Source organism: Hyperoodon ampullatus (genome assembly GCF_949752795.1).
Source record: "Hyperoodon ampullatus genome assembly, chromosome: 11".
NCBI classification, from domain to species: domain Eukaryota; kingdom Metazoa; phylum Chordata; class Mammalia; order Artiodactyla; family Ziphiidae; genus Hyperoodon; species Hyperoodon ampullatus.
Window position 1 is genome coordinate 100,381,506 of NC_136924.1, and position 26,067 is coordinate 100,407,572.

The window sequence follows — 26,067 nt, forward strand, 5'->3', positions numbered from 1 at the left end:
CAGCCCCCGTGGCTCTGGCGGGCACTGAGCGTGAGCTGACAACACGTGCAGCCGTCCCGGGTTGTCTTGCCTTGGTGATAAGAAGCACGTGCCCCTCTCACTCTGCAGCTTCACCTCAGAATAGCTGTTCCTCTAGGACACGCGTGCTCGGGTGTGCCATTCCCGGGTGGCAGGGTGCAAACTGGCCTCGAGAGCAGCAGTGGATTACAGGGGGCTTCTGCGTGGCAGAGTTGCTTCCGGTGTGCTGCTGTGCTCTGGTGCCGCTTGGATCTTGAAAGCAGGAAGATGCATGTATTTAAATATCTAGCCCTGGCAGTATTTGGGGATCTTAAGTCCTGATGGCTCACAGCCTACCCCAGCAGCTTTCATTTATTGTGCAGCAAATGCGAGATCTGGTAAGAAAGTGGGGGGTGACGGGAAAACACAAGACGTGACTCTTCTTTCCCTCTTCCCTAAAACTCGCCTCTTCGAATAATCGCCAGTGTGCCCTCCAGCAGAGCCGAAATCAGGCAGGACACAGACTCCTTTTCTTTCTCATCGAACCATAGAAATAGAATTCCTTCATCACAGCCCCAAAGCGTCCTCCCCCTCCGCACCCCTGCCTCAGCCCAGCGCGCATGAGAGTGCTTGCTCTTCTGGGGAGTGGGGGCCGTAGAGGCCTTGAAGCAGCGGGACTGAGGTCATCTTTGGGAAGCCATGCCTTCCTGGAGCTGAAAGACTCAGGCACACCGTAGAGAGCCTTCCTTCTGAGCGCTCCTGGTTCTTTACTCAAAGGAAATGGGGAGACGTTGAAGCCTTAACTCCCGCAATTCATGTTTATGGGTCCAGGTGAAAAAGGTTTCCGACCAGAGCACGCTTTCTCTTGTCGCCCCTTTCTGTGAAAGAATGGCTGAAGACCATGATGGTCCCACGTGGTTTGGGAGCCCATCTTTCCTGGGGCTTGTCTTTGCGTTCCTTTAACTCCTCCATGAACCCTGCCCAGTGCTCCAGGGATCCCCTTCTCTTGCCCTGTTCTGCAGCATTCTAGAGCAGCCAGGCTCACTGGCCACACCGCACAGCCCTCCTCTCCCCCAGGTGATGCTGGGTGTAGAGGCCCAGCAGCGAGTGTCCGTGCTCCAGGATGCCGTGAGAACGGGCAGGAGGAGGTCCCCGCCGTCTGTGCCTTCCCTCGTCCGGAGTCGTTCAGCCTGGTCTGGAGCTCCTGAAGAGAACCTGTTTTCATTACCCTGTGATGCCAGAGCATTTGGCTACATGAGAACCTTGGAACCTTCCTTTTCTTGCATGGCTTCCCACTTCATCTTCCCCATTCTGTGGTTTGCCATTCATCATCCTCGGAAGTTTTTCCTCTCCCTGAAATTACAACCCAAGCCTCTTTTAATGGTTGTTCTCTGTTGCTTCTTCTAACTTTAGGGACCAGCAGCACAAACACCGTTGGGGGAACTGTGAACAGCCAGGCCGCCCAGGCTCAGCCTCCTGCCATGACGTCCAGCAGGAAGGGCACGTTCACAGATGACCTGCACAAGTTGGTGGACAACTGGGCCCGAGACGCCATGAATCTCTCAGGCAGGAGAGGAAGCAAAGGACACATGAGTTATGAGGTCAGTCTGCCCCTTTTGCCATTTTCCAGGTCCATCAGAGTATCAGTGAGCACGCGTCTCGCTCACGTGAGGGACCTTCTTCAGTAGCTCGTGAGTTTTAACATTTTCAAAAAACGACAAAAATCACCCAGGTCCCCTTTTAGTTTTCCTGCGCTGAATCCCGAGCTCTGTATCGGTCAGCCCAGTTGTTTCTTCCCTTTTCCTTTCACACTCTGAACTACACACACATGATACCACCCACCTCCAATCAGAACAAGTATTTGGTAAATATAAAGAGCCAATAATTATGATGGAAGGTTGGCTGGGTGTTGTTTTCACTGTCCCCTGCAAGATGAGAGCAGCCCGCTTCTGGAATTCTGTCTCAGTTCCACCCATTTCACACCCACACCAGCTTCACACGGCGTTGTTCTCTCCTCAGGGCCCTGGCATGGCAAGGAAGTTCTCCGCACCTGGTCAGCTGTGCGTCTCCATGACCTCAACCCTGGGTGGCTCCGCCCCCATCTCTGCAGCATCAGCTACCTCTCTAGGCCACTTCCCCAAGCCCATGGGCCCCCCACAGCAGTACGGTTTCCCAGCCCCCGCCTTTGGCACGCAGTGGAGCGGCACGGGCGGCCCAGCAACGCAGCCACTTAGCCAGTTCCAACCTGTGGGAACTGCCTCCTTACAGAACTTCAACATCAGCAACTTGCAGAAGTCCATCAGCAACCCCCCAGGTTCCAACCTGAGGACCACTTAGACCTAGAGGCGTTAACGGAGTAGATTTGGGGGCAGGAGGTGGAATGGTGAGGGGCAGGTGGGAGGGGGATGGGAAAGTAGCCTACATACTAACTACTAGCACTGCATTTAACTGGTTATTTCTTGCCAGACAGGAATATGTTTAATACCGCTTAGAGCCCTCAGAGTGGAGAATCTCCCTCTGCTTTCACCGTTTATTGGAGTGGGATGAGAAGGAAAGAAAGAGCAGGCTTCTTGTGTGTATGCTTTGTTACCTCTCCCCAACAGTGAGCGCTCGGAAAGAGAATCGTGTTGATCAGAAAGCTTCTAGAGAGCTCAGTGGAAAAGCAAAGCCCATCTGTGTTCTCTAGTAGTGGGGCTCTTAATCTTGGTACCCACCCCAAACCGCAAGACAAAAAATTAAACTATTGGGCTCTCTCCTACCCTGTCCCCACCCCAGCCAATCTTTAGAACCCAGTGAAAACACCAGGGGACGGAGGTTTCAACCCTTTCTTACAATAGGTCATTAGTGCTTTAAGCAAATGATATTCGCAGCTTTGACTGCAGCATTAGCCATTAGGAAAAAAAAAAAAAATTAAGTTCCCTGCGGACATGTAACTTTGCCATCAGTTTTGATGTGGAAACACTGTGATATATAAATGTTGTTGGACAACAGTAGTTTTAAGAGTAAGATATGAAAGGTTTAAAAAGTTGAAAAAAGCTAGCTCTGTCCTTTACCTATTGAGACTTTACTTTCTCCTTTGTATTTCCATTGTATTAGGTAAATAAATGTGAATGTAAAATTGTATAAATTACTGTACTTGAATACTTCTGTTCTCCCAGTATTGCTTGCTGGATGTTTTAGTGCCTTGGACTTCTATTGCTTCTGCCGTTAACATCAACTTCTCATCAGACCCCAGTCAGCAAAAGGGCGTATGGAAGGAGACCTTGGGTCCATGTGACCTAGCAGTGGATTATGCAATAAGGAAATTGAAAGAGTATTTTTTTTCAAGTCATTCAACAATTTTGTCTAGAGCAGGTGTAAGATGAGCAGGTGAGAAGTTGACAGTAGTGGTTAAAAGCAGAAAACTCTGTTTCAGGACAGGTGAGGAGGGGTGTTGTCACAAAATCGGGCAATTTTGAGCGTGGTATGCGATAAGTGATGAAAGAAAAAGAAAGACTACAGGATGGGAGAACAGACTTGTTTTGAAGATAGGTGATGTTTGGCCAGTGGCTGCCATAAGCCTTACTTACCTGAGCTGGGCTTGAGCAGAGGAGACCTGGAAGAAATGGCTGAATATAAAGGGAAGGGCACGGGGTGGGGGTGGGGGGGCGGCGCTAGTTTTTAAGCTGGGAAATGTGATAGTGAGATGTCACAGATGGAGAAAGTTGTTCTAAGAAAAGTCATTTGGATTGCTTCCCTCTTGGTGCAAATGTACCGTGTATTTCTCAGCTTGGGGTACTGTAGTTTGTGGAAAGTGGACCCACATCTGAATTAAGCATTGTAGGAAAGAATGCTTATTCCTACCCACTTCCTATATAATGTCCAAATGGTTGCAGGATCATAATCTCTTGCGCCACCTTATTTCTAGAATTACAGCTGATGTTCTCACGTTCTCTGTAAACAGATATTCCCCTGAAGTAATAATAACTGCAACCAACCAGTATTATTTAGTGCTGTGCCTAGTTGTAATGGGCAGTTCTGTTACTTTCAGAACTTTCAGGAAATACTCTCCTCATTGCCTGAGTTTGGGATCTCTGTTCTCCCAGGTGGGGAAAGAAGCCAGGACTCTTAATTTTGGGGTGCTTCTTGTCTTGACTCTTGAGCTGGGAAACTGACCTATTTCCAACCTCTTACCCACCTCAGTGGCACATCCCAGGAATCCCCATGACAGGAAGAGCCTGGTAGGCTGTCCTGTCCTCCGTTGGTCATTTTCTTTATTAAGTTAGCCGAGACCCCAAAGATGCAAATGAGAGCTGAAGGTTTTAGGAAGGTAGAAATGAAAAGGGCAGGCTTTGCTTTGAAACTGTTTACTTACTTTTTCTCCTGCTTATAATCCTCGGGAGATGACAAGAGTAAGGAGAGAACAAGAAGCGCCAAGGAAGCGGGGGACGGACCCCTGGGCAAGGAGGCAGGGCTCTGCAGCAGAGGAAAGGGGAGCCAGAGTGCAGCACATGACTATTTGGTTTCTTTGGTTTAATCATTTTGAGATCTCTTCATTCACAGGTGGAAAGTAAGAACTGCTTTTATTTACTGTTGATTTTTTTTCCCCTCCTGTGGATGAAATAACTGAAGCCTAGAGGAATGAACCTAGTGCTACTGAACTGTTTAAATTATTTTTGTGTTAATAGTACACTTTGAGTATCTTTTTCCACATTAAAAAAATTCTTTCTGAATTATAGATGTTTTCCTTACATTATTTAACAATGTACACTGTTTAAAAAAAAACAGACTAAATTCAAACCTCGGGGATTCTTGGCAGCCCGTCAACCCGTGCGTTTGGGATAAACCCCGGGGGTCGCGCTTTCTGCTTCCGTTTGTTACCGTTGTAGATGAAACCATTCAAATAAACCAAACTTGCTTTTCTTGAGCTGTGGGGTTTCATTTTCAGCACATGTCTTTTTCGTGATCTCATTAGCTCTGATTTGACTTGTGTGCAATTTATAACTGGATTCCTATTTCCAGGACCTTTTTTTTTAACAGCAGTTCTGACCTGAACTAAGATGCTGCAGACAGGCAAGATACATTTTCTGAAGACCATGGTAAGGATATGAAAATCAGAAGATGAATCTATGCCCAAAGCTGTGCAGCTCAGGTGAGGTGGAGGGAGGTCAGGGAAAGCCACCTGCTCGTCTTCCAGAGGCGCGGCGGTGGCCTAGGGGCACAGCTTCCCACAGATGGGCCTGTGCTCCAACAAACTCAAGACTGGGTACAAGGCCCAGCCCAAAATGCCCTTAAAAAGTAAAACTGCGCACACATTAGTTGGGGGAAAGGATTATGAAACATCTAAACACTAAAAGAATTTATGTTAAGGTGGGTGATAATCGCACATCCGAAATAGCTAAACAGTTGCTTATGTCATGCAGATTTTTGTGGTTTTCCAGTACATATAAACATTTACACTATAGCCTGTTATGTCTGGAATAGCATTATATCTAAAACAATATATACCCTTTTTTTAAGAATATATTTTTTAAAAATATTTATTTATTTACTTGGCTGCACCGGGTCTTAGTGGTGGCATGCAGGATCTAGTTCCCTGGCCATGGATCGAACCCGGGACCCCTGCCTTGGGAGTGTGGAGTCTTAACCACTGGACCACCAGGGAAGTCCCTGAAACAATATATACTTTAAAATGCTGTTGGGAAAATGCTCAACGCAGGGTTGCCAAAAACCTTCAATTTGTTAAAAAAAAAAAAAAAAAAAAAAAATCTGCAAAGTGCAATAAAAAGAGGTATGCCTGTTATTTTGTTACAAAGTAGGATTTTATTTTGCTTTCTTAAAATGCCTTTTCTTTGGTCTTAGATTATTTCCTTATTAGGAAAAAATGGAAGTAGTTTCATGATGAGCCTCTAAATGACAGATTGTTGTAGATGAGTGGCAGCGGAAGGGGTCAGAGGTCACACAGAGTGACAAAGCGCAGGCCGCTGTCGAGGTTGGTGCGTGGGGAAGGTGGCCACTGTGATTCCTAGAATTTCTACCTTTATTAACATAAAAGCTTAGGAATAAATAGTGAAGAGCCAAAGAAAAGGTGTTTGTTTGTTTAATCTCCGCAGGGCTTCCCAACCTGCCCAGGTTGATCTGCGTCAGGTTCCAATAGTGAAATCCTCTGGCGAAGTTGAGCATGAAGCAAGGTAAATCCCCGGAGGTAAAGCTCATTCCCTAGGAATGATGAGTCATTTCATGACCAAGAAGCAGTTTTTGAAAGTCCCTGTGTGACAGAATCCAGTGAGGTGAACGGAGCCTTGGTCAAGATGGATCCAATTTCCTTTTCTTCGTGTCCTGGTTCTTCCTATATGAATCACAGTCTCCTATGGAAGAGAAGATTGTTCACATACAGCTGCCATGATTTAAAAATAAGGAATAAACTGACAGCTAATAACTTTTGAATCGTATTAGTTAACTGTCCTACTTTAAACTAAAGGCCAAGAATGAAAATTGTTATGAGGGGGACAGGTCCCACTGTTAACACTAGACCAAGCTGCAGCAGAGATCATGACAGGCCTGCTTTTAAGAGGAAAGCTCTTAATGCAGCCATGCTTCAGTGTCCCACTACTATCAGCTAGAAAGAGCTGCACCTCAGGTCAGGACCCCAAGGAAGACTTGCGACTCTTAATCCAGCTACACTCCATTTTCTTAGACTGCTACTGGTCTGGCATGAGTCCCCTCCAACTTCTTAAAACGGAATGTCATTCTTTCTTTACGATTCATAGAATTATACCCAGGTTCTCCCTTCCATTTCTGTTCCTAAAACACTTTGCTACCTGTTATGTGTTGGTTAAGGTTGTAAGTTTGAAGGTTCCAGGGTCCAGATTTTGCCTGTGGATTCTGGTGGCAAAGGCTCTGGGGGGTCCTGTTCCAGGTCTCCATCTCGTTCTGCAGGACGGAGGCGGCAGGGGTCTGTGGCGGTTCTGGTTTAGACAAGGGCTTGACCACACTGTCCCCTGCATCTAGAGCCATGTACCACATTTCAAGACTGTCTGCAAGGACAGAGGTCACAAGCAAATGCAGCATCAACAAACGAGGTGCTGGAAAAATAACAGGTCGTGAGAAATGCCGTATCATGAGCGCTCTATACGATGGCGTTGGGGATTTCTCTTTCCCCGACCCATGAAAGTACACCTAAGCCTCTCTCGGGTCCGGACAGCAGAGGAACTGCGTATGTGCTGTCTGTCAGTCAGCACTTTCTACAAAACCAATGGAAATGAAGATATTTTATATGCCTGTTTTGAAATGTATTTGTGACGACGGAAAGTATACAGCACAGTAACTTACAGGCACTTGATAGGTATTTACTGATTAGGACTGAAGTCATTCCTTTAGCCCTCCTGACCTGGAAACACGTCTGTCTGGGTGAGCGGCTCTGAAGCAGCAGTTCCGGCAGGTGGCACCGGTGGCAGCGCTGCTGCAAGAGAAAGGACAAAACCGCGTAACCAAGCTGGGCCGGGGGCGGCCTTGGAAGTGCGTGCAAAGCCGCCTGGGGTTACACTCGTCGGCACGGCCAGCAGTAGAACTCGGGACCCTGCATCCTGGTCCTACCTACAGATCTATATAAAATAGGACTGACGATACTATATTCTTTCTTCTCATCAAACTGCGAAAAAAACCTGAGAAGTTTGTTTCTCCTTTAGCAGCAGAAACGGAAGAGTTATTGTAAGCCGTCTTGTCCAATTTTTACTATTTGAAGCCTTGTTCAAACAAAATCTTAAGCAGAAATGAATATGTAAAACCAAGATGATGACTGTGTGATTCGGGGTGGGGGAAGTCCTGGAGATGACTCCTCCTCCACCCCTGATCCCCAGAGCTTCTGCAATGGTTTGGAAGCTAAAGACCTAGAATAATAATTCTTATTAAGAACATCCCCAGCACAGTAAATTTTTTGGGGTTTTTTTCCCCTACATTAACCTCAGCCTGCCAGTAGTGCTGAGGGGAATTATAAAGAACTAAACATGAAGCAAGTCCTCTGAACCTTCTTCGTAATTTTTAGGGAGAAGCTGGGCAAAAATCCACTTGGGTCTTTCTTTGTTTCTAGTCTCTGAGAAAGACTCCAAGAAAATCTGTATCTACTACTCCCACTGAACCTGGACTCTGAAATAAAAAGTTCAGGGATAAAGAATTGCCAGAAACTCATTCTCTTCAAACCTAACTTTGCTTTATGTTCAGAGACAGCTCAGGGGCTTCCCTGGGGGCGCAGTGGTTAAGAATCCACCTGCCAGTGGAAGGGACACGGGTTCAAGCCCGGTCCAGGAAGATCCCACATGCCGCGAAGCAACAATGCCCGTGCACCACAACTACTGAGACTGCACTCTAGAGCCCGCAAGCCACAACTACTGAGCCCACATGCCACAACTACTAGAGCCCGTGCTCTGCAACAAGCCACTGCAATGAGCCCGCACACTGCAACGAAGAGTAGCCCCCACTCGCCACAGCTACAGAAAGCCCCCGTGCACAGCAACAAAGACCCAACGCAGCCAAAAGTTAAAAAAAAAATTTAAAAAAAAAAAAAAAAAAAAAAAAGCTCTGTCCCCTGAGACATCTAGTTCCAGGTTATGTCAGGGCCCGCCTCCTTCCCCCAAAAGACCAGTGTCTTCCTTCAGTCATGGGGCAACGCAAGGCAGGACGTGACGGTTTGAGCCCGTAGCCGCCTCTGTGCTGTGTGCAGACCTGACCTGCTGCAGAGTCGCCCCCAGAGCCCGTGCTCTGTCCTCTCACCAGGACCCTGCTTCTCGGCGGGTGGGCCAGACGGGGGTTCCTGCTGCTGTTTCTCCATCTGCTCCCGGAACTGCTGCTGCAGCTGTCTTTGCCGGAGCTTCCGCTGGTACGTGGCATCGCTCTCTGTGGCAGCGGAGGCCGGGCTTCTGCATCAGGAGAGCAACAGGGAGGTGAGTTCCTGAGTTAACTGGTGAGCAGCAACACACAGTTCCCAAGGGAGCACACGGGCCAGCCAGTGTGCTGGCTCTGAAGTGAAGGCAGGAGTGGGAGGCAGGGGGAGACACCTGGGAAGGAGCAGGGGCGGGGAGGGCACGCGGCCTGCACCCGGAGCTGCTGTCCTCATCCCCTGCATCACAACGTGGTGGCTTGGTCTGCAAGGGGACGTCACCTCCTGTGGTTTGGGGGGTCCCAGAGTCAGGTTCTGTCGGCAGCTGCTATATCTGGCTTGTTCTACAGATGGTTCCAAGTCTTGTCTCTTTGCTTTAGTTAAGTCCACTTCAAGAGGCGGCTAATGAGGGAAAAAAGGGGAGAAAACTTCTTCCAACTGCTCTTCCCCCTCCTCAAGGATCTGGATACCTGAAAAATGGCATTTCACGATCCTCTATCCCTCATTCCTTCTAGGTCCTAAGGAGCTGGGACAAGGGATCCATAAGTTCAAGTCATTTTAATTATAGGAGGAATAAAACAATTTCATTTTCCACCTATGCCATTATGTATTAATGAAGTTTTGATAAGAAGGAATCATACTTCAGTTTTTATTTAGGGCAAATGCTCTGTAAAATCTAATTTGAATCTTTCCTTGGCAACCGGATCTGATGCTGTCTACTTTTGTTTTAATGGAAATGATCACACATCATCACACTACAGAAACCCAGAGATTTTTCACTTGGGAGAGCTCCTCTCTCAATTAATAATATGATGCTGATAGAATAAAGGAATATGAGGGATTGAGATGACTACATTTTGGATAAAGATAACACGAAAATGAAAATTATACTGTGAAATTTCGTACTGACACTGAGAAGTAAATAAGTTAAACAGGGCTTCCCTGGTGGCGCAGTGGTTGACAGTCAGCCTGCCGATGCAGGGGACACGGGTTCGTGCCCCGGTCCGGGAAGATCCCACATGCCGCGGAGTGGCTGGGCCCGTGAGCCATGGCCGCTGAGCCTGTGCATCCGGAGCCTGTGCTCCGCAACAGGAGAGGCCACAGCAGTGAGAGGCCACAACAGTGAGAGGCCCGTGTACCGCAAAAAAATAAAAATAAATAAACAGAAATGAGCTTATGCAGGGAGTTCCCTGGTGTCCTAGTGGTTAGGATTCTGGGCTTTCATTGCTGTGGCCAGGTTCATTCAATCCCTGGCCAGGGAACTGAGATCATCCTGCAGGCCGCATGGTACTTCCAAAAAAGAAAGAAAAAAAAGAGAAATGAGTTTATGCTATGACATGGATGAACCTTGAGGACATTCTGCTCAGTCAAACAGGCCAGTCACAAAAGGACAGACAAGAGGTGACGCCACTGACATGAGGCCCTTAGAGTAGCCAGACCAAAGAGACAAAGTAGATGGTGCCCAGGGCTGTGTGGAGAGGGGTGCTGGCGTCATGTTTAATGGGTCTAGAGTTTCAGTTAGAAAAGAGCTACAGAGACAGATGGTGGTGATGAGTATCCCACATTATGAATGTATTTAGTACCCCTGAACTGTACCCTTACAATGTCTAAGATGGTACATTGTGTTATGTATGTTTTACCACAATAAAAGGAATTGGGGGAAAAAATGAGCACTGAAAAAATATTAAAAGACTGATGATGCTAAGTGCTATTGAATGTATAGAATAATTGGAACTCATACACTGCCAGGTGGGAGTGTGAGTTAGTACAACCATACTGGAAACTGGAAGAATCTACTAAAACTAGGCATATGCCCAGCCCTCTGAGCCGACCCAGCAGTTCCCAAGGTAAATGGGTGAGTGTGTGCAGCGAGAGGCGCACCTGAACGCTGACGGCAGCCCTGTATCCAACACAACCAAAGGCTATGAAAACCGCAAACGTCTGTCAAGTCAGTCTGGGGAAGTCAACTGTGGTAGACTCGTGCAACAGAGAAGATACAGCACTGGAAATGCTACTACATGCAGTTAAGAATGAATCTCGCGCATGTGTGGAATGAAAGCCAGACACAAAACAGTTAAACTATTTGATCCCAAAAAGTACAGAACAGTCAACACTAACCTATGTTGTCAAAAGTGGTTTTCCTCGGTAATGATGAGAAGGGGAGGCCTTGGCAGCAACTGCAAGGGACACACAATTGAGACATTCTGGGACACGGGAATGCTCCACCGTGACTCAGATGCCGGTTATGTGGGTGTGTCTGGTCTTAGAATTCATCAAGCTGAACATTTATGACGTGTGCATTGTCTGCATGTCTATATGTACTTTTAAATACTTCAGTCACTTTTTATAAAGCATAAACTGTACAATACCATTATATAAAGTTCAAACACAGGAATAAATCTGAGACTTAGAAGTCAGAACAGTAGTTACTTTTGAAAAGATAAAATCAAGGTAGTGAATGGGAGGGGGCAAACTGGGGTCCTGGAGTGCTGATAATATTCTGTTTCCCTGTCTGGTTTGTAAAAAATAGCTGTGTTCACTTCTAAAAATTCATCAGGCTGTGCCATTATGATGTATGCAGTTTTCTATATATATGTTGCACTTTGTTTAAAAAATTCATTGAAAGAAAAAAGTGACAAAGAAATGGAGAGTGACGTCAGCACACGGCAGACCAGAAGCTCCAAGTTTCTCTCACAGAGACACCAAGCTGACAGCAGTACACAGACCAGGTACCTCTGTAAGAACCCCAGTGGCCACGTGAGAGGCTACAGCACTCAGGCCAACATAAAACCAAGACAAGATTCCAGCAAATGAGGGAGCGAAGTTCACAGCATTCTGCATGCCTGCCCGCCCATGGCCATGCCCCTGCCCCTGTCTGGCATAGAGCAGTACAAGCAGAGGAAACCTCCCACACTGGGGCTCTTCCCTCTGGATGGAAACAAAAGAGTGGACTGTGCATCTGAAGTTACGGGGGCTTGTCTGGAGGCTGCCCAAGGCACTGGTTTCTGTCTCACCCGACAAAATGCTGACAGAATCGGGAGCAGAGTTTGAAAGTCACTAAAAACAGGTGAGCGCCAGAGCACATAAGAGCTGCGGTTCTGCAGTCAGATGCCAGAAGCAGCAGGAGACTGTAAAAGACCTGAGAGGTCCTAGAACCTCCAGCTGGGCTGACTGGCACAGATCTTCTCCTGCACAAAGCCAGTACAGAAAGACTGGGAGAGGTGGTGGTTTTTTCAAATGCCCAAATTTCAGCAAAAGATCACATATAAAGAAACAGACATGGCCCAATCAAAGGAACAAAATGAAACTCAAAAAACTCACCCTGAAGAAATGAAGAGCTATGAGCTGCCTGACAAACTAAAATAACTCAAGGATGCTCAATGAACTAGGAGATCACAGATAGACAGCTCTAAGAAATCAGGAAAATGATGATGTATATACAAAATGAGAGTATCAACAAAGAGAAATGAATTACTGGTGAAAAACTTCCAAAATCTGAGGAAATAAAAGATGTATAAATTCAAGAAGCTCAAAGAACTACATCTAGGATGAGCCCAAAGAGAACAAGGCATATTGTAATCAAAATGTCAAAAGTCAAAGACAGTACGATGAACTATCAGAAAGAGAAATTAAGAAAACAATCCTATTTACAATTGCATCAAAAAGAAACATCTGGGAATAAATTTAACCAAAGAGATGAAAGACCTGTACTCAGAAAACTAGAAGACACTGAAAGAGGTGGATACAAATAAATGGAAAGATATTCCATGCTAATGAATTGCAAGTCAGTATTATGAAAATGTCTATACCCAAAGCAATCTACAAATTCAATGCAATCCGTATCAAAATTCCAAAGGCATTTTTCACACAAATAGAACAAACAATCCTAAAATTTGTATGGAACCACAAAAGACCCTGAATAACCAAAGCAATCCTGAGAAAGAAGAACAAAGCTGGAGGCATCACACCTCCTGATTTCAAACTACCTTACAAAGCTCTAGTAATTAACAGAATGGTATTGGCACAAAAACAGACATAGATCAATGGAACAGAATAGAGAGCCCAGAAATAAACCCACACATACATGGTCAATTTATGACAAAGGAGCCAAAAATATACAATGGGGAAATGACAGTCTATTCAACAAAACTGTAAGAAACTGGAGAGTAGGGACTTCCCTGCTAGTGCAGTGGTTAAGAATCCACCTGCCAATGCAGGGGCACGGCTTCAAGCCCTGGTCTGGGAAGATCCCACATGCTGCAGAGCAACTAAGCCCATGTGCCACAACTACTGAGCCTGCACTCTAGAGCCTGTGAGCCACAACTACTGAGCCCGCATGCCACAACTACTAAAGCCCATGTGCCTAGAGCCCGTGCTCTGCAACAAGAGAAGCCACTGCAATGAGAAGCCTGCGCACTGCAACGAAGAGTAGCCCCCACTCGCTGCAACTAGAGACAGTCTTCACAGCAACGAAGACCCAACACAGCTAAAAATAAATAAATTTATTAAAACAAAAACAAAAGAACTGGACAGTCACATGCAAAAGAATTAAACTGGACCACTTACACCATACACAAAAATTAACACTGGATTAAAGACCTGAAACCATAAAACTCCTAGAAGAAAACATAGGCACAGTAAGCTCCTTGACATTGGTCTTTTTTTATTTTTTATTTTTTTGCGGTACGCGGGCCTCTCACTGTTGTGGCCTCTCCCCTTGCGGAGCACAGGCTCCGGACGCGCAGGCTCAGCGGCCATGGCTCACGGGCCCAGCCGCTCCGCGGCATGTGGGATCTTCCCGGACCGGGGCACGAACCCGTGTCCCCTGCATCGGCAGGCAGACTCTCAAGCACTGCGCCACCAGGGAAGCCCAACATTGGTCTTGATGGTAATTTTTTTGTATTTGACACCAAAAAGCAAAGACAACAAAAGCAAAAATAAACAAGTGGGACTATATCAAACTAAAAAGCTTCTGACAGCAAAGGAAACAATTAACAAAGTGAAAAAAAGGCAACCTACTGAATGGGATAAAAAGTTTGCAAATGATGTAACTGATAAAGCATTAACATTCAAAACATATAAAGAACTCATACAACTCAAAAGCAAAACCAAAACAAAACAAAACAATCCAATTAAAAAATGGGCAGAAGATGTGAATATTCTTTCAAAGAAGACATACAGATGCCCAACAGGTACATAAAAAGATACTCAACATCACTCACCTACAGGAAAATGAAAATCAAAACCACAATAAGATAGCACTTCACACCTGTCAGAATGGCTATTATCAAAAAGACAAGAGACAACAAGTGCTGGTGAGAACGTGGAGAAAAGGGAACCCTTGTGCACTGCTGGTGGGACTGTAAACTGGCATAGCCACTATGGGAAAAACTATGGAAAACAGTTTCCTGAATAAATTAGAAACTAAAAATAATAATTATTATAATAATAAATTAGAAAATAGAACTACCATATGATGCAGCAATTTCACTTCTGGGTATTTATCCAAAGAAAAGACAAACAGTAACCCAAAAAGATATGCTCCCCCATTTTCACAGCAGCATTATAACAGCCAAGACATGGAAGCAACCTAAATGTCCACTGATAAAGAATGTAGTATATGTATCTACAGCGGAACATTATTCAGGCATAAAGAAGAAAATTTTGCCACTTGCAACAACATGGATGGATCTTGAGGACAATTTGCTAAGTGAAATAATTCAGAGAGAAAAATAAATACCATATGATCTCACTTATATGTGGAATCTAAACAAACAAACAAAAACTGAGCTCATAGATAAAGAGAACAGACTGGTGGTTGCCAGGGTTGGGGGGTGGACAAAATGGGTGAAGGGAGTCAAAAGGTACAAACGTCCTGTTATTAAATAAATAAGCTCTGGGGATGTAATGTACAGCATGGTGACTATAGTCAATAACAATGTATTGTCTATTTGAATGTTGCTAAAAGAATAGATCTTAACAGTTCTCATCATAAAAAAAACTGCATCTATGTGTGGTGATGGAATGTTAACTAGACATTGTGGTGATCATCTTGCAATATATAAAAATACTGAATCATCATGTTGTACAATTGAAACTAATATACAGGCATACCTCAAAGATATTCCAGGTTTGGTTCCAGACCTCCACAATAAAGCAAATATAGAAATAAAGCAAGTCACACAATTTTTTTGGTTTCTTAGTGCATATAACAGTTGTGTTTACAGTATACTGTAGTATGTTAAGTGCGCAACAGCATTATGTCAAAAGCAATGTACATACCTTAATCAAAGAATAATTTATTGCTAAAAAATGCCAACCATCACCTGACAATGCAGTTGCCACAAACCTTCAATTTGTAAAAAATGCAATTATCTGTGAAGTGCAATAAAATGAAGCACTGTAAAACAAGGTATGCCTATAATGTTGTATGTCAATTATATCTCAATTTTATAAAAAAAGTCAAAGACAGAGAAATCTTGAAGACGGCGAGAGAAAAGCAAATCATCACATACTGGAGTGCCTGCCTAAGATTATCAGATTCCTCAGCAGAACTCTTACAGGCCAAAATGGAGTGGGATGATATAGTCAAAGAATAAAAAGAAAGAAAAAACTGCAAGAAAAAACTTAGCCAAGAATAGTGTATCCAACAAAAGTATCCTTCAAAAATGGAGAAACTAAGATTTTTTTCAAATAAACAAAAGCAGAGGGAGTTCATTACCACTAGACTTGCTCTACAACAAATGCTAAAGGGAGTCCTTTGAACTGAAACAAAAGGATGCCGGGCAGCAACATGAAAATAAAATGTTCTCCAGTAAAGGTAAATACACGGACAAAAACGGTAACCTGTATCGTTATAATTTTGGTACACGGAATTTAAATGAAAAAAACCATTAAAATTATATAATGAATACAGATATTAAATGTAAAAACCATTAAAACTTTTATAACTATCAATCTATGTTAGTGGACATACAATATGAAGATGTAATCTGTAACATCAATAACATAAAGTGGGGTTGTAAAGGACTAGAGTTTTTGTATGCAATTCAAGTTATCAGTTTAAAATAGAATGTTATAACTTTAAAATGTTTTATATAATTGCAATGGTAACCACGAAGGAAATATCTATAGGATATACACAAAAGTAAACAAGAAGGGAATCAAATCATGTTACTACCAAAATAATCAACACAACACAAAGGACAGCAGTAAGAGAGGAAAGAAGGGACAAAAAAAAAAAAAAAAAAAAGCTAAGCTACAGGACATACAGACAACGATTAACAAAATGACAATACTAAGCCCTTCCCTATCAATAATAAATGTAAATGGATCAAACTCCCCAACCAAAAGCCATAGATTGGCTGGATGGATTCAAAAAACAAGATACAACTACATACTTCCTACATGAGACTCACTTCAGATCTAAAGACATAACACAGGCTGAAGGTGAAAGGATGGAAAAAGAGATTCCATGTAAATGGTCCCCAAAAGGGAGCAGGGGAGGCTATACTAATATAAGAAAAAATAGACTTTAAGTCAAAAGCTGTTACAAGAGACAGAAGAGGACATTCTAGAATAATAAAAGGGTCAATTGACTGTGACGCTATAACAACCATAAATACTTATATACCAAACATCAGAGCTCCTAAACATGTAAAGCAAACTTTGACAGATTTGAAGGGAGAAATACACAGCAAGACAATAATAGTAGAAGACTTCAGTACCCTGCTTTCAGTAACGGATAGAACCAAACAGAAGGTCAATAAGAAAACAGAAGATTTGAAAACTACAGACCATATGGACCTAAGACATATAGAGAACATTCCACCCAACAACAGCAGAATATACATTCTCCTCAAGTACAAATGGAATATTCTCCAGGAGAGACCACATGTTAGGCTACAAAACAAGTCTTAAATTGCAGAAGACAGAAATTATACAAAAAATATCTTTGCTGATCACAATGGAATGAAACTGGAAATCAATGGCAGAAGGAAAAATGGAAAATTCACAAACGTGGAAATTAGTACTTTCTTAAGACAACCAATGGGTCAAATAAATCACAAGGGAAATTAGAAAATATCTTGAGACAAATGAAAATGAAAACACAGCATACCAAAACTTACATATGCAGCAAAAGCAGTACTAACAGGGAAGTTTCTAGCTGACACAAGCTAGGAGAAGATAGGAAATAAAGCGTAAGGCAGGGCTTCCCTGGTGGCGCAGTGGTTGAGAGTCCACCTGCCGATGCAGGGGACATGGGTTCGTGCCCCGGTCTGGGAAGATCCCACATGCTGCGGAGCGGCTAGGCCCATGTGCCATGGCTGCTGAGCCTGCGCGTCCGGAGCCTGTGCTCCGCAACGGGAGAGGCCACAACAGTGAGAGGCCCGCATACCGCAAAAAAAAAAAAAAAAGATGATGAGAATACTATGAACAGCTGTACACCAACAAATCAGATAGCCTAGAAGAAATGGATACATTCCTAAAACACACAACCTACCAAGACTGAATCATGAAGAAACAGAAATAGACCAGTAACTAGTAGAAGAGTGTTTTAGTAAACAAAAACCTAATAACAACAACAAAAAAAGCCCAGGACTAAATGGCTTCACTGGAAAATTCTACCAAACATTTAAAGAATTAACACCAACCATCAAACCCTTCCAAAAAACTGAAAAGGAGGGAACACTTCCAAGTTCATTCTATGAGGCCAGCATTATTCTGATACCAAAGCCAGGCAAAAACACTATAAGAGGAGGGTGGGAAAAAAAGACACTACAAGAAAACTATAGACCAATATCCCTGATGAATATTGATGCAAAAATCCTCAATGAAATACCAGCTCACCAAATTTAACAGCACATTAAAAGTATTATACACCATGACCAAGAGAGGTTTATTCTTGAAAGGCAAAGATGGTTCGACATACACAAATCAATCAATGTGATCCATAACAAAACCACCTGTTCATCTAAATTGATGCAAAAAAAAAATGTCTGACAAGATGCAATATTTATTTCATGATAAAAACATTCAACAAATTAGGAACAGAAGGAAACAACCTCAACATAATAAAGGCCATATATGAAAAGCCTACAGTTAACATCATACTCAATGGTGAAGACTGAAAGCTTTTCCTGGAAGATCAGGAACAAGGCAAGGATGCCCACTCTCACTACTTCTTAACATATTGGAAGTCCTAGCCAGAGCAATTAGGCAAGGAAAAAAAAAGGAATCCAAATTGGAAAGGAAGAAGTAAAGTTATCTCTGGTTGCAGATTACTTGATCTTCTATGTAGAAAACCCTAAAGACTCAACAAAAAAACCCTGTTAGAATTAATAAACAAGTTCAGCAAAGTTTCAGGATACAAAATCCACATAAATAACAGTTGTGTCTCTCTACACTAATAATGAACAATCAAAATTAAGACAACAATTCCATTTACAATAGCATGAAAAAGAATAAAATACTTAGGAATAAACCTAACCAAGGTGAAAGACTTGTACACTGAAAACTATGAAACATTGCTGAAAGAAATTAAAGAAGGCACAAATAGATGGAAAGACTTCCCATGTTCATGAACTGGAAGACTTAATATTGTTAAGATATGCATACTACCAAAGTGGTCTACAGATTCAGTGTAATCCCTATCAAAATTCCAATGGCATTTTTTGCATAAATAAAAAAATTCATCTTAAAATTTATAAAGAATCTCAAGGGACCTCAAATAGCAAAAATAATTTTGAAAAAAAAAAGAACAAAATTGGAGGACCTCTTGGTTTCCAAACATATTACAAAGCTTCAGTAATCAAAACAGTATGATACTGCCATAAAGACAGGTGTGTAGGTCAATGTAATAATACAGAAAGCCCAGAGATAAATCCTCATGTATGACCAAATGATCTTTAGCAAGCGTGCCAAGACTACACAATGGGGAAAGGAGTCTCTTCAACAAATGACGTTGGAAAAACTGAATATCCACATGCAAAAGAATGAAGTTAGACCCGTATCTTACATCATATACAAAAATAAATTCAAGATAGATTAAATACCTAAATATAAGACCCAAAACTATAAAACTCAAAGAAGAAAACACAGGGGAAGAAAAACTTCATGACATTGAATTTGGCAATGATTTCTTGGATATGACACCAAAATGCAACAAAAAAAGCAAAAATATACAAATGGAGCTATATCAAACTTAAAAGGCAAGCTATGGAATGGGAAAAAACTTTGCAATCATATCTCTCATAAGGAGTTAATAGCCAGAATATATAAAGAACTCCTACAACTTAACAAATAAATCAAATAGCCCAATTAAAAAATGGGCAAAGAACCTGAGTAGACATTTCTCCAAAGATGATACACAAATGGGCAATAAGCACATGAAAAGATGTTCAACATCACTAATCATCAGAGAAATTCAAATCACACCCATTAGGATGGCTACTATCAAAAAAACAAAAAACAACACATGTTGGCAAGGATGTGGAGAAATCAGAACCCTTGTGCACTGTTGGCTGAGTTGCAAAATAGTGCAGCCATCATAGAAAACAGTATGGAAGTTCCTCAAAACATTAAAAAAAAAAAAAACACCATACGATCCAGCAACCCGACTGCTGGATATATATCCAAAATAACTGAAAACAGAGTCCTCAAGAGGTATTTGCACATCCATGGTCATTACAGCAGTATTCACAACAGCCAAGAGATGGAAGCAACCCAAATATCCATTGATGGATGAAGGAACAGAGAAAATGTGATATATACATACAATGGAATATTACTCAGCCTTAGAAAGGAAGGAAATTCTGACACCTGCTACAACATAGATGAACCTTGAGGACATTATCCTAAGTAACACAGCCAGTCACAGAAAGACATAAATTCTATGACTGCACTTACATGAGGTATTTAAAATAGTGAAATTCATAGAACAGAAAGTAGAATGGTGGTTGCCAGGGGCTGAAGGAAGGGGTAAAGGGGGGTTTATGGGTGCAGAGGTTTCCATGTCGTAAGTTCTGGAGATGTGTTTCACTACTGAACTGTACACTTAAAAATGGTTAAAATGGGAATTTTCATCTTATGTGTTTTTTACCACAATGTTTTAAAAAAAGAAAAAACCTACAATATCCCTCATAAATATAGCAGAAATCCTTAACAAAATATTAGCAAAGTGAGTCCAATAATATGTAAAAAGGATTTAGAAAAAGGAAAGAAATGGAGTTTTTTTGTTTTTTGGGGTTTTTTTGCGGTACGTGGGCCTCTCACTGTTGTGGCCTCTCCCGTTGCGGAGCACAGGCTCCGGACGTGCAGGCTCAGCGGCCATGGCTCACAGGCCTAGCCGCTCTGCGGCATGTGGGATCTTCCTGGACCGGGGCACGAACCCGTGTCCCCTGCATCGGCAGGCGGACTCTCAACCACTGTGCCACCAGGGAAGCCCCAAGAAATGGAGTTTTGACAGCTGCCAATTGACACACACCTCTATTAGGGGCAGCACAAGAAAAAGAACCAAGTACCAGACAGGGAAGGCTGCCCAGGGTGGTGGCACTGCAGGGACCCAAAGAACCACAGGAGAAGCAGCCACACTCCACCAGGCAACAGGAATGCTCCAGAGCCTGACTGGCCCAGGCATGCTAAACTCCAGACCCCATTCTCCGAAGGCAAATGCACAGATCACATGACACGCAAGTACAGAAACGAGAGAGCTAAACCTTAAAGACACCCGAGCTAAGGAAGAGCAGGAAGGTTGAACGGGTGAGGCTCTGAGTGTTTGTAAGAAATGGCAGTGGTGCTGCAAGGGATCTGTGCTCCTGCTGTCTCACAGACCACTGCCAAGCACGGTTCTCTCTACATAAGAGACAAGTAACACAAATGCTCCAGGCTTCAATTTCCTCATGGGTACATTAAGGTAATTGGTTCCTGCTGGCTCTTATGTTCAAAGTTGTCTGAAATACGTCCCAGCCAAGTCTTCACTTTTTCTCTCTCCATCACCAAATACTCACTCATGACACAAAAGCATCATCAGTTTCACCTTTACTGCAACGCATTCCATTCCCCCACTTCTAACATACCTGGTGTGGAAGCTTGTTTAGTGACCTCAGATAGTCTTTGTCCAGAATACAATTTCCAAGTGCATTCCCGAAACTTCTAAGGGTAAGAAAAAAAAGGGGAACGGGGTTGAGAACGTTATATGTAAATATCAGCGGACAGAACTACACCCTTTGTACAAGCTGCTTCTCAACACAGCAGAGGAAATGGACTCTGATAAGCATTCAAAAATGTTCATTACGCATCTGCATCAGGTTCTGAGAATACAGCAGTGAGCACAACAGTCACAAACCCCTGCCCTCAGGACGGGCAGTGAGCACAGGAAGGCTGAGCAAGCACGCACAAAATCCCACTAGCTGTACCTCCCAACACGGAACACAAATTCCACAGCAGAGAATGTCTCCCAAGGACTGCTCCAATTCCCCAGTAATAGTGAGCATGCACACTTTAGGGGCACAAACCTCCATGACCAAAGTTCTTTACTTGGGATATCTGGATTCCCCCACGGGTTATGGTACTGCACATTTTTAGTGCATGTTTTACATGTATTTTTCTGGTAATTCAATTCTCAAAGGCATCTATGACCCAAAAAAAGGATAAAAACCCTGGTTTATGAAACGAAGTTAACTATGTTACATATACATAATGAAGAACTGTGTAGGTGTATTAAAGAGAATGAGGAAACAATCTATGTGCTCGTGTGGAAAGGTCTCCAAGACACACTGCTGATGAGAGGGGTGGGGAAGGCAAGGTCAAGTACAGAACAGAGAACACAGGATTCTGTCACTTATTCCCCCAAAAGTGGGCCCTCAGCATAAAGAAGCACTGGGGAAAGACAGAAGAGAGCAGGAAAACAGGCTGCACAGGGCCAAGGGTGGGAGGAAGACTTATGTTATTTCGACTTCTGAACCACGTGGATGTTATTACCCAGAGCTGAGAAGAACAGGCTCTGCCTACCTCAGTGCTCGCTTCAGCCCATCGGTCACTGCCTCCTTCCTCGCCTTCTCCAAAGACAAGGCTTTGGACTTGAGGCCCTCGCTGACACCATAGCCCACATCCTCATGATACGAACCATCCTGGGGACAGAAAAGGAGTTCAGGGTCCAACGTGAGGAGCTGCAGCCCTGTCCCTAGCTGCAGAGCTCTCCTCTTCCTCAAGCGTCAGTGTGCAGACTGGTTGGACAGAGCCCAGGGCCTGGAACACAGGCGGAGTTGCCAGAGTCCATTTCCAGGGCTACTTCCTGGACCGGATCTGCCTAGAGATGTGCCCATGCTCCAAGTGCAAGACAATTCTCCTTCCTCTTCACATAACCAGGCACACACCTGACCCACCTCACATCTTACTAAGACACATTACCCACACTATGAAAACCTCTGGGGCACCAAACCAAAAATTTGAAATATTATATTTAACAGATTCTAACGACTGGACAGCAAATCCTCTCACAAGTCAGGTGGTACCTGTTTCTCGGCTTCTACCAAAAGTGAAGGTGGGCCTGATCAAGCTGTTGGATGACAGAGCTGAGTATAATGTTTGATGACAGCATTGTGATTTCTGATAGATAACTCAGAAGGAGTCAAAGAAATGAATGACACTGTAACAAAACTCATTCATTCTCAGTTTGTTTATGTGAATAAGGTTCTCGGTAGTATTTATAAAAATAAGTCAGAATAGAATCAATGCTAAATGTTTAGTCTAGGAATAAGTAGTATTAACTATGGATATACAAACTAACTGAATAGAAAACAAACAGCTCATCCATCTTATCAAGAAATGCATTTTCCATAAAATTTTATTAAATATAAATATTTTGATGTAGTTATGCTGTCTCTTCAACATAAACACAACTGACTAAATTGTGTATTAATAGCCCTGTAATATCAATAGTAACTCAATCCAGAAGAAATTTCTCAATAGTTAGAGCCTTAAGGTCACTGCAAATTTATCCCCTAAAATTTTTACATACACACACACACAGAAGTATAATAAGATTATCATTAATAAAAGGTTTTCAATCATATATCTTATATTAGGATAAAAGCCAGAGGGGAAATGGAATGGAAATATGTGTTCAAGAAGAAACAACGTAAGATGCCTGATGACCGAAGAATAACTTGCTCAAAAAAAGGAAAAACAGGGACTTCCCTGGTGGTCCAGTGGTTAAGGCTCCATGCTCCCAATGCAGGGGGTCCAGGTTCAATCCCTGGTTGGGGAACTAGATCCTGCATGCGCAGCTAAAGACCCTGCACGCCACAACTAAGACCCAGTGCAACCAAATAACTAAATAAATATTTAAAAAGAAAGAAAGAAAAAGAAAAATAGCTTGCGCATGTATTTTTTTAAATGGATGACAGCATTTAATCCTCTATGTATTTAGAATACATTGGTATGTGTTAAAAAGGTGTAACAGATTTATTTTAGAATGTAAAATTTTACAATATGCCAAAAAATACACCCTTACAACTGTTTATATATGGTGAAAACTGAGTCAACTTAAAAACGTGCAAGAGAACAGAGTTCCTCAAAATTCTCTTAGGGGCACATGAGGGAGGATGTCTGAACCACCCCACCCCCTCTCTGGGTCCCGAGGCCTCCGTACCTGCTCACTCTCCCACCTGCCCCGTGCCTGCAGGCAGCACGTCCCCTCCATCACCCTCACCTTCAGCTGGACTCTCACAAATGCACAGACGCCCACGTAGAACTTGCCATTGTTAAGGTCAACAAAATCTAGGAGTGGGAAAGAGAACCAGTTGAAGAGGATACTGATCCCTGTGCCTCACCTGTATTCCTCCTGCTGGCGACTGAGCACACCTTCCCTAGGTCCTTGCCTACAAAACACTCCTGCCAGAAGTCAGCCAATGCCAACGAAGGGAAACGAAGAAGCAGCCACTGCCAGGAAGCATACTCACCCACGTTCTGTTGTGTGATAGAGTGTGCCCAGCCATTGTACCCAAACATCTCATTGGCCAGATTAATTACCCTGTGACCCTCGATGTAACACACCTGGAAAAAAAATTTAAAGAAGAAAAAAAAGCTTGTTAAAATTCCTTGCCGGGGCTTCCCTGGTGGCGCAGTGGTTGAGAGTCCGCCTGCATATGCAGGGGACACGGGTTCGTGCCCCGGTCCGGGAGGATCCCACATGCCGCGGAGCGGCTAGGCCCGTGAGCCATGGCCGCTGAGCCTGTGCGTCCGGAGCCTGCGCTCCGCAAGGGGAGAGGCCACAACAGTGAGAGGCCCGCGTAACGCAAAAAAAAAAAAAAAAAAATTCCTTGCCATACTTAAATGTGGATCAAAATTTACTTAATCTGGGCTTCCCTGGTGGCGCAGCGGTTGAGAGTCCGGGGACGCGGGTTCGTGCCCGGGTCCGGGAAGATCCCACGTGCTGCGGAGCGGCTGGCCCAATGAGCCAAGGCCGCTGAGCCTGCGCATCCAGAGCCTGTGCTCCGCAACAGGAGAGGCCACAGCAGTGAGAGGCCCGCGTACCGCAAAAAAAAAAAAAATTAATTAATTAATTTATTCCTTACCAGCTTTTTTGGCAAAACCACCCTTAAACATTCCAGAGAATTTCTCAGTGAATTTAATTCAAAGATCTTCCAGAGGAGCCAGTTAGAACTAGTGTCTTGGGCCAGGCCATGCTTGGGCCACTGCAGATGACAGTGAAGGTTGGAACCCATCCCCGCCCAAAGACACAAATAAACGTCCACTAACAGTGAATGAGAGACCTTCTGAATCCATGAGGACCAGAGGGGGAGTTGGCAAGTTCATGGAAATGGTCGGCACTGTGGGCGCCCACTTTTCAGGCATGTAAACTCTTACCTTCTGGCCTCCTCCAGCCATGCGGCTACTTATGTATTCTGGGCCCAGCCTCTGCCTCAGAGCATTCTGGATGGCCTGGTACTCTTCTGCTGTGTATTGGTACTGTAATCCAGAAAGGGAAAATTAAACTGACATTTCCACCATTCCTTATCAGCAAGTCTCCAACTTTTTGGTCTCCAGACCCCTTTACACTCTTCAAAAGTACTGAGGATCCTATGAGCTTTTGTTTATGTGGGTTATATCTATCAATACTAGGAATTAAAAATGAGAAACTCTGCAGGCACACATTCCAGTAACCATCAGAGCAATGATATCAGCACGTGCTATACGGTCTCTGGAAAACTCCACCCTCACTCATGAAAGAATGAGAGTGAAAAAGGCACAGAGTATTTTAGTATTATTATGAAAATAATTTTGATATCACAGACTCTGAAAGGCCTTGTGGACCCCCAGGGGTCACTGGACCACATTTTGAAAACCACTGCCTTAGATGTTACTAATACGTTACCATCCCTACAAAACTTTCTCGAGCCAGAGCTGGGAGACTGGAACTTCCCTCCTCGGAGTCTATATGACATGTATGTAGGCAAGGGAGTAGGAGTGGAGAAAACACGACAGAGGAAGCCTTGCTTCCATTTGTCCTCTCCTCTAGCCCAACAACGTCCCATCCTCCACACAGAGAGATACACTCCTACGTGTTTAGATTGTCATCCCCTCAGTACTTTTCCCCTTGCCTTATTTAAATGGAATAAGTACACACAAACAGATTTCTGGTAAGACAAAGATAGAATTCGGGGGGACAAAGCAAGAATCTCCCTTATATGCACAGAACAGCTCCACAAAGAGTACACCACCAGAAACTTTGGATGCCTCCAAAAAAGAGATCTGGGTGACATGTGGACAAGAGTGATAGGAAATAGTGAGACTTTTTACATACAGTCTGTTTCATTTTGAATGTTACAGCATATGAAAATGTAATCTATCCAAAAAATAAATAAAATTTAAATCCAAATGTAACCCCCAGTGCTGCTGAAGTTTCAAAATGCCCTCAGAGCTTGTCAAAGACTCCCAAATGATGCACTTAAATGAAAAAAAAACAATAAAACCGCTTACATGTGTATCATGGCGCTCTACCAATGGCTTCCCCATACCTTTTTCACTTGACCTCATTAAGTGAATCATTAAGTGAATCATTAATCATTAAGTGAATCACCTTGCTGTACTTAACCTTATTCCTTCCAGGTATGAAAAAAACACACGTACCTGACCAAAGCATAATACAGAGTTGCCACCAGCAGGATGGCCACTAAGAATTGCTTCTTCAGTCCCAGACATGTTGATTCAGG

The 26,067-nt window shown here is 43.5% G+C and overlaps 2 protein-coding genes across 5 annotated transcripts in view; one reads left to right on the plus strand and one right to left on the minus strand.

Moving 5' to 3' along the window:
• WNK1 (WNK lysine deficient protein kinase 1) overlaps nucleotides 1-2,334 on the plus strand; it is a gene marked incomplete at both ends in the record, with an annotated part of 132,465 nt that extends 130,131 nt beyond the window's left edge. For all 4 annotated transcript variants that reach the window (XM_079714880.1, XM_079714881.1, XM_079714882.1 and 1 more), the window contains 2 exons: nucleotides 1,411-1,598; nucleotides 2,017-2,334. In XM_079714880.1, the coding sequence (XP_079571006.1) occupies nucleotides 1,411-1,598; nucleotides 2,017-2,334 (506 nt within the window). The remainder of the gene's footprint in view (nucleotides 1-1,410; nucleotides 1,599-2,016) is intronic.
• A 3,006-nt stretch (nucleotides 2,335-5,340) lies between these two features.
• RAD52 (RAD52 homolog, DNA repair protein) lies at nucleotides 5,341-26,056 on the minus strand (the record flags this gene model as incomplete). Its single annotated transcript, XM_079715961.1, has 11 exons — nucleotides 5,341-6,344; nucleotides 6,798-7,061; nucleotides 7,367-7,438; nucleotides 8,746-8,891; nucleotides 9,030-9,253; nucleotides 20,929-21,004; nucleotides 21,863-21,981; nucleotides 23,505-23,632; nucleotides 23,815-23,908; nucleotides 24,722-24,823; nucleotides 25,985-26,056. The coding sequence occupies 11 exons, from the start codon at nucleotides 26,054-26,056 to the stop codon at nucleotides 6,283-6,285; spliced, it is 1,359 nt and encodes a 452-aa protein (XP_079572087.1). The 3' UTR covers nucleotides 5,341-6,282.
• Nucleotides 26,057-26,067: the final 11 nt, after the last annotated feature.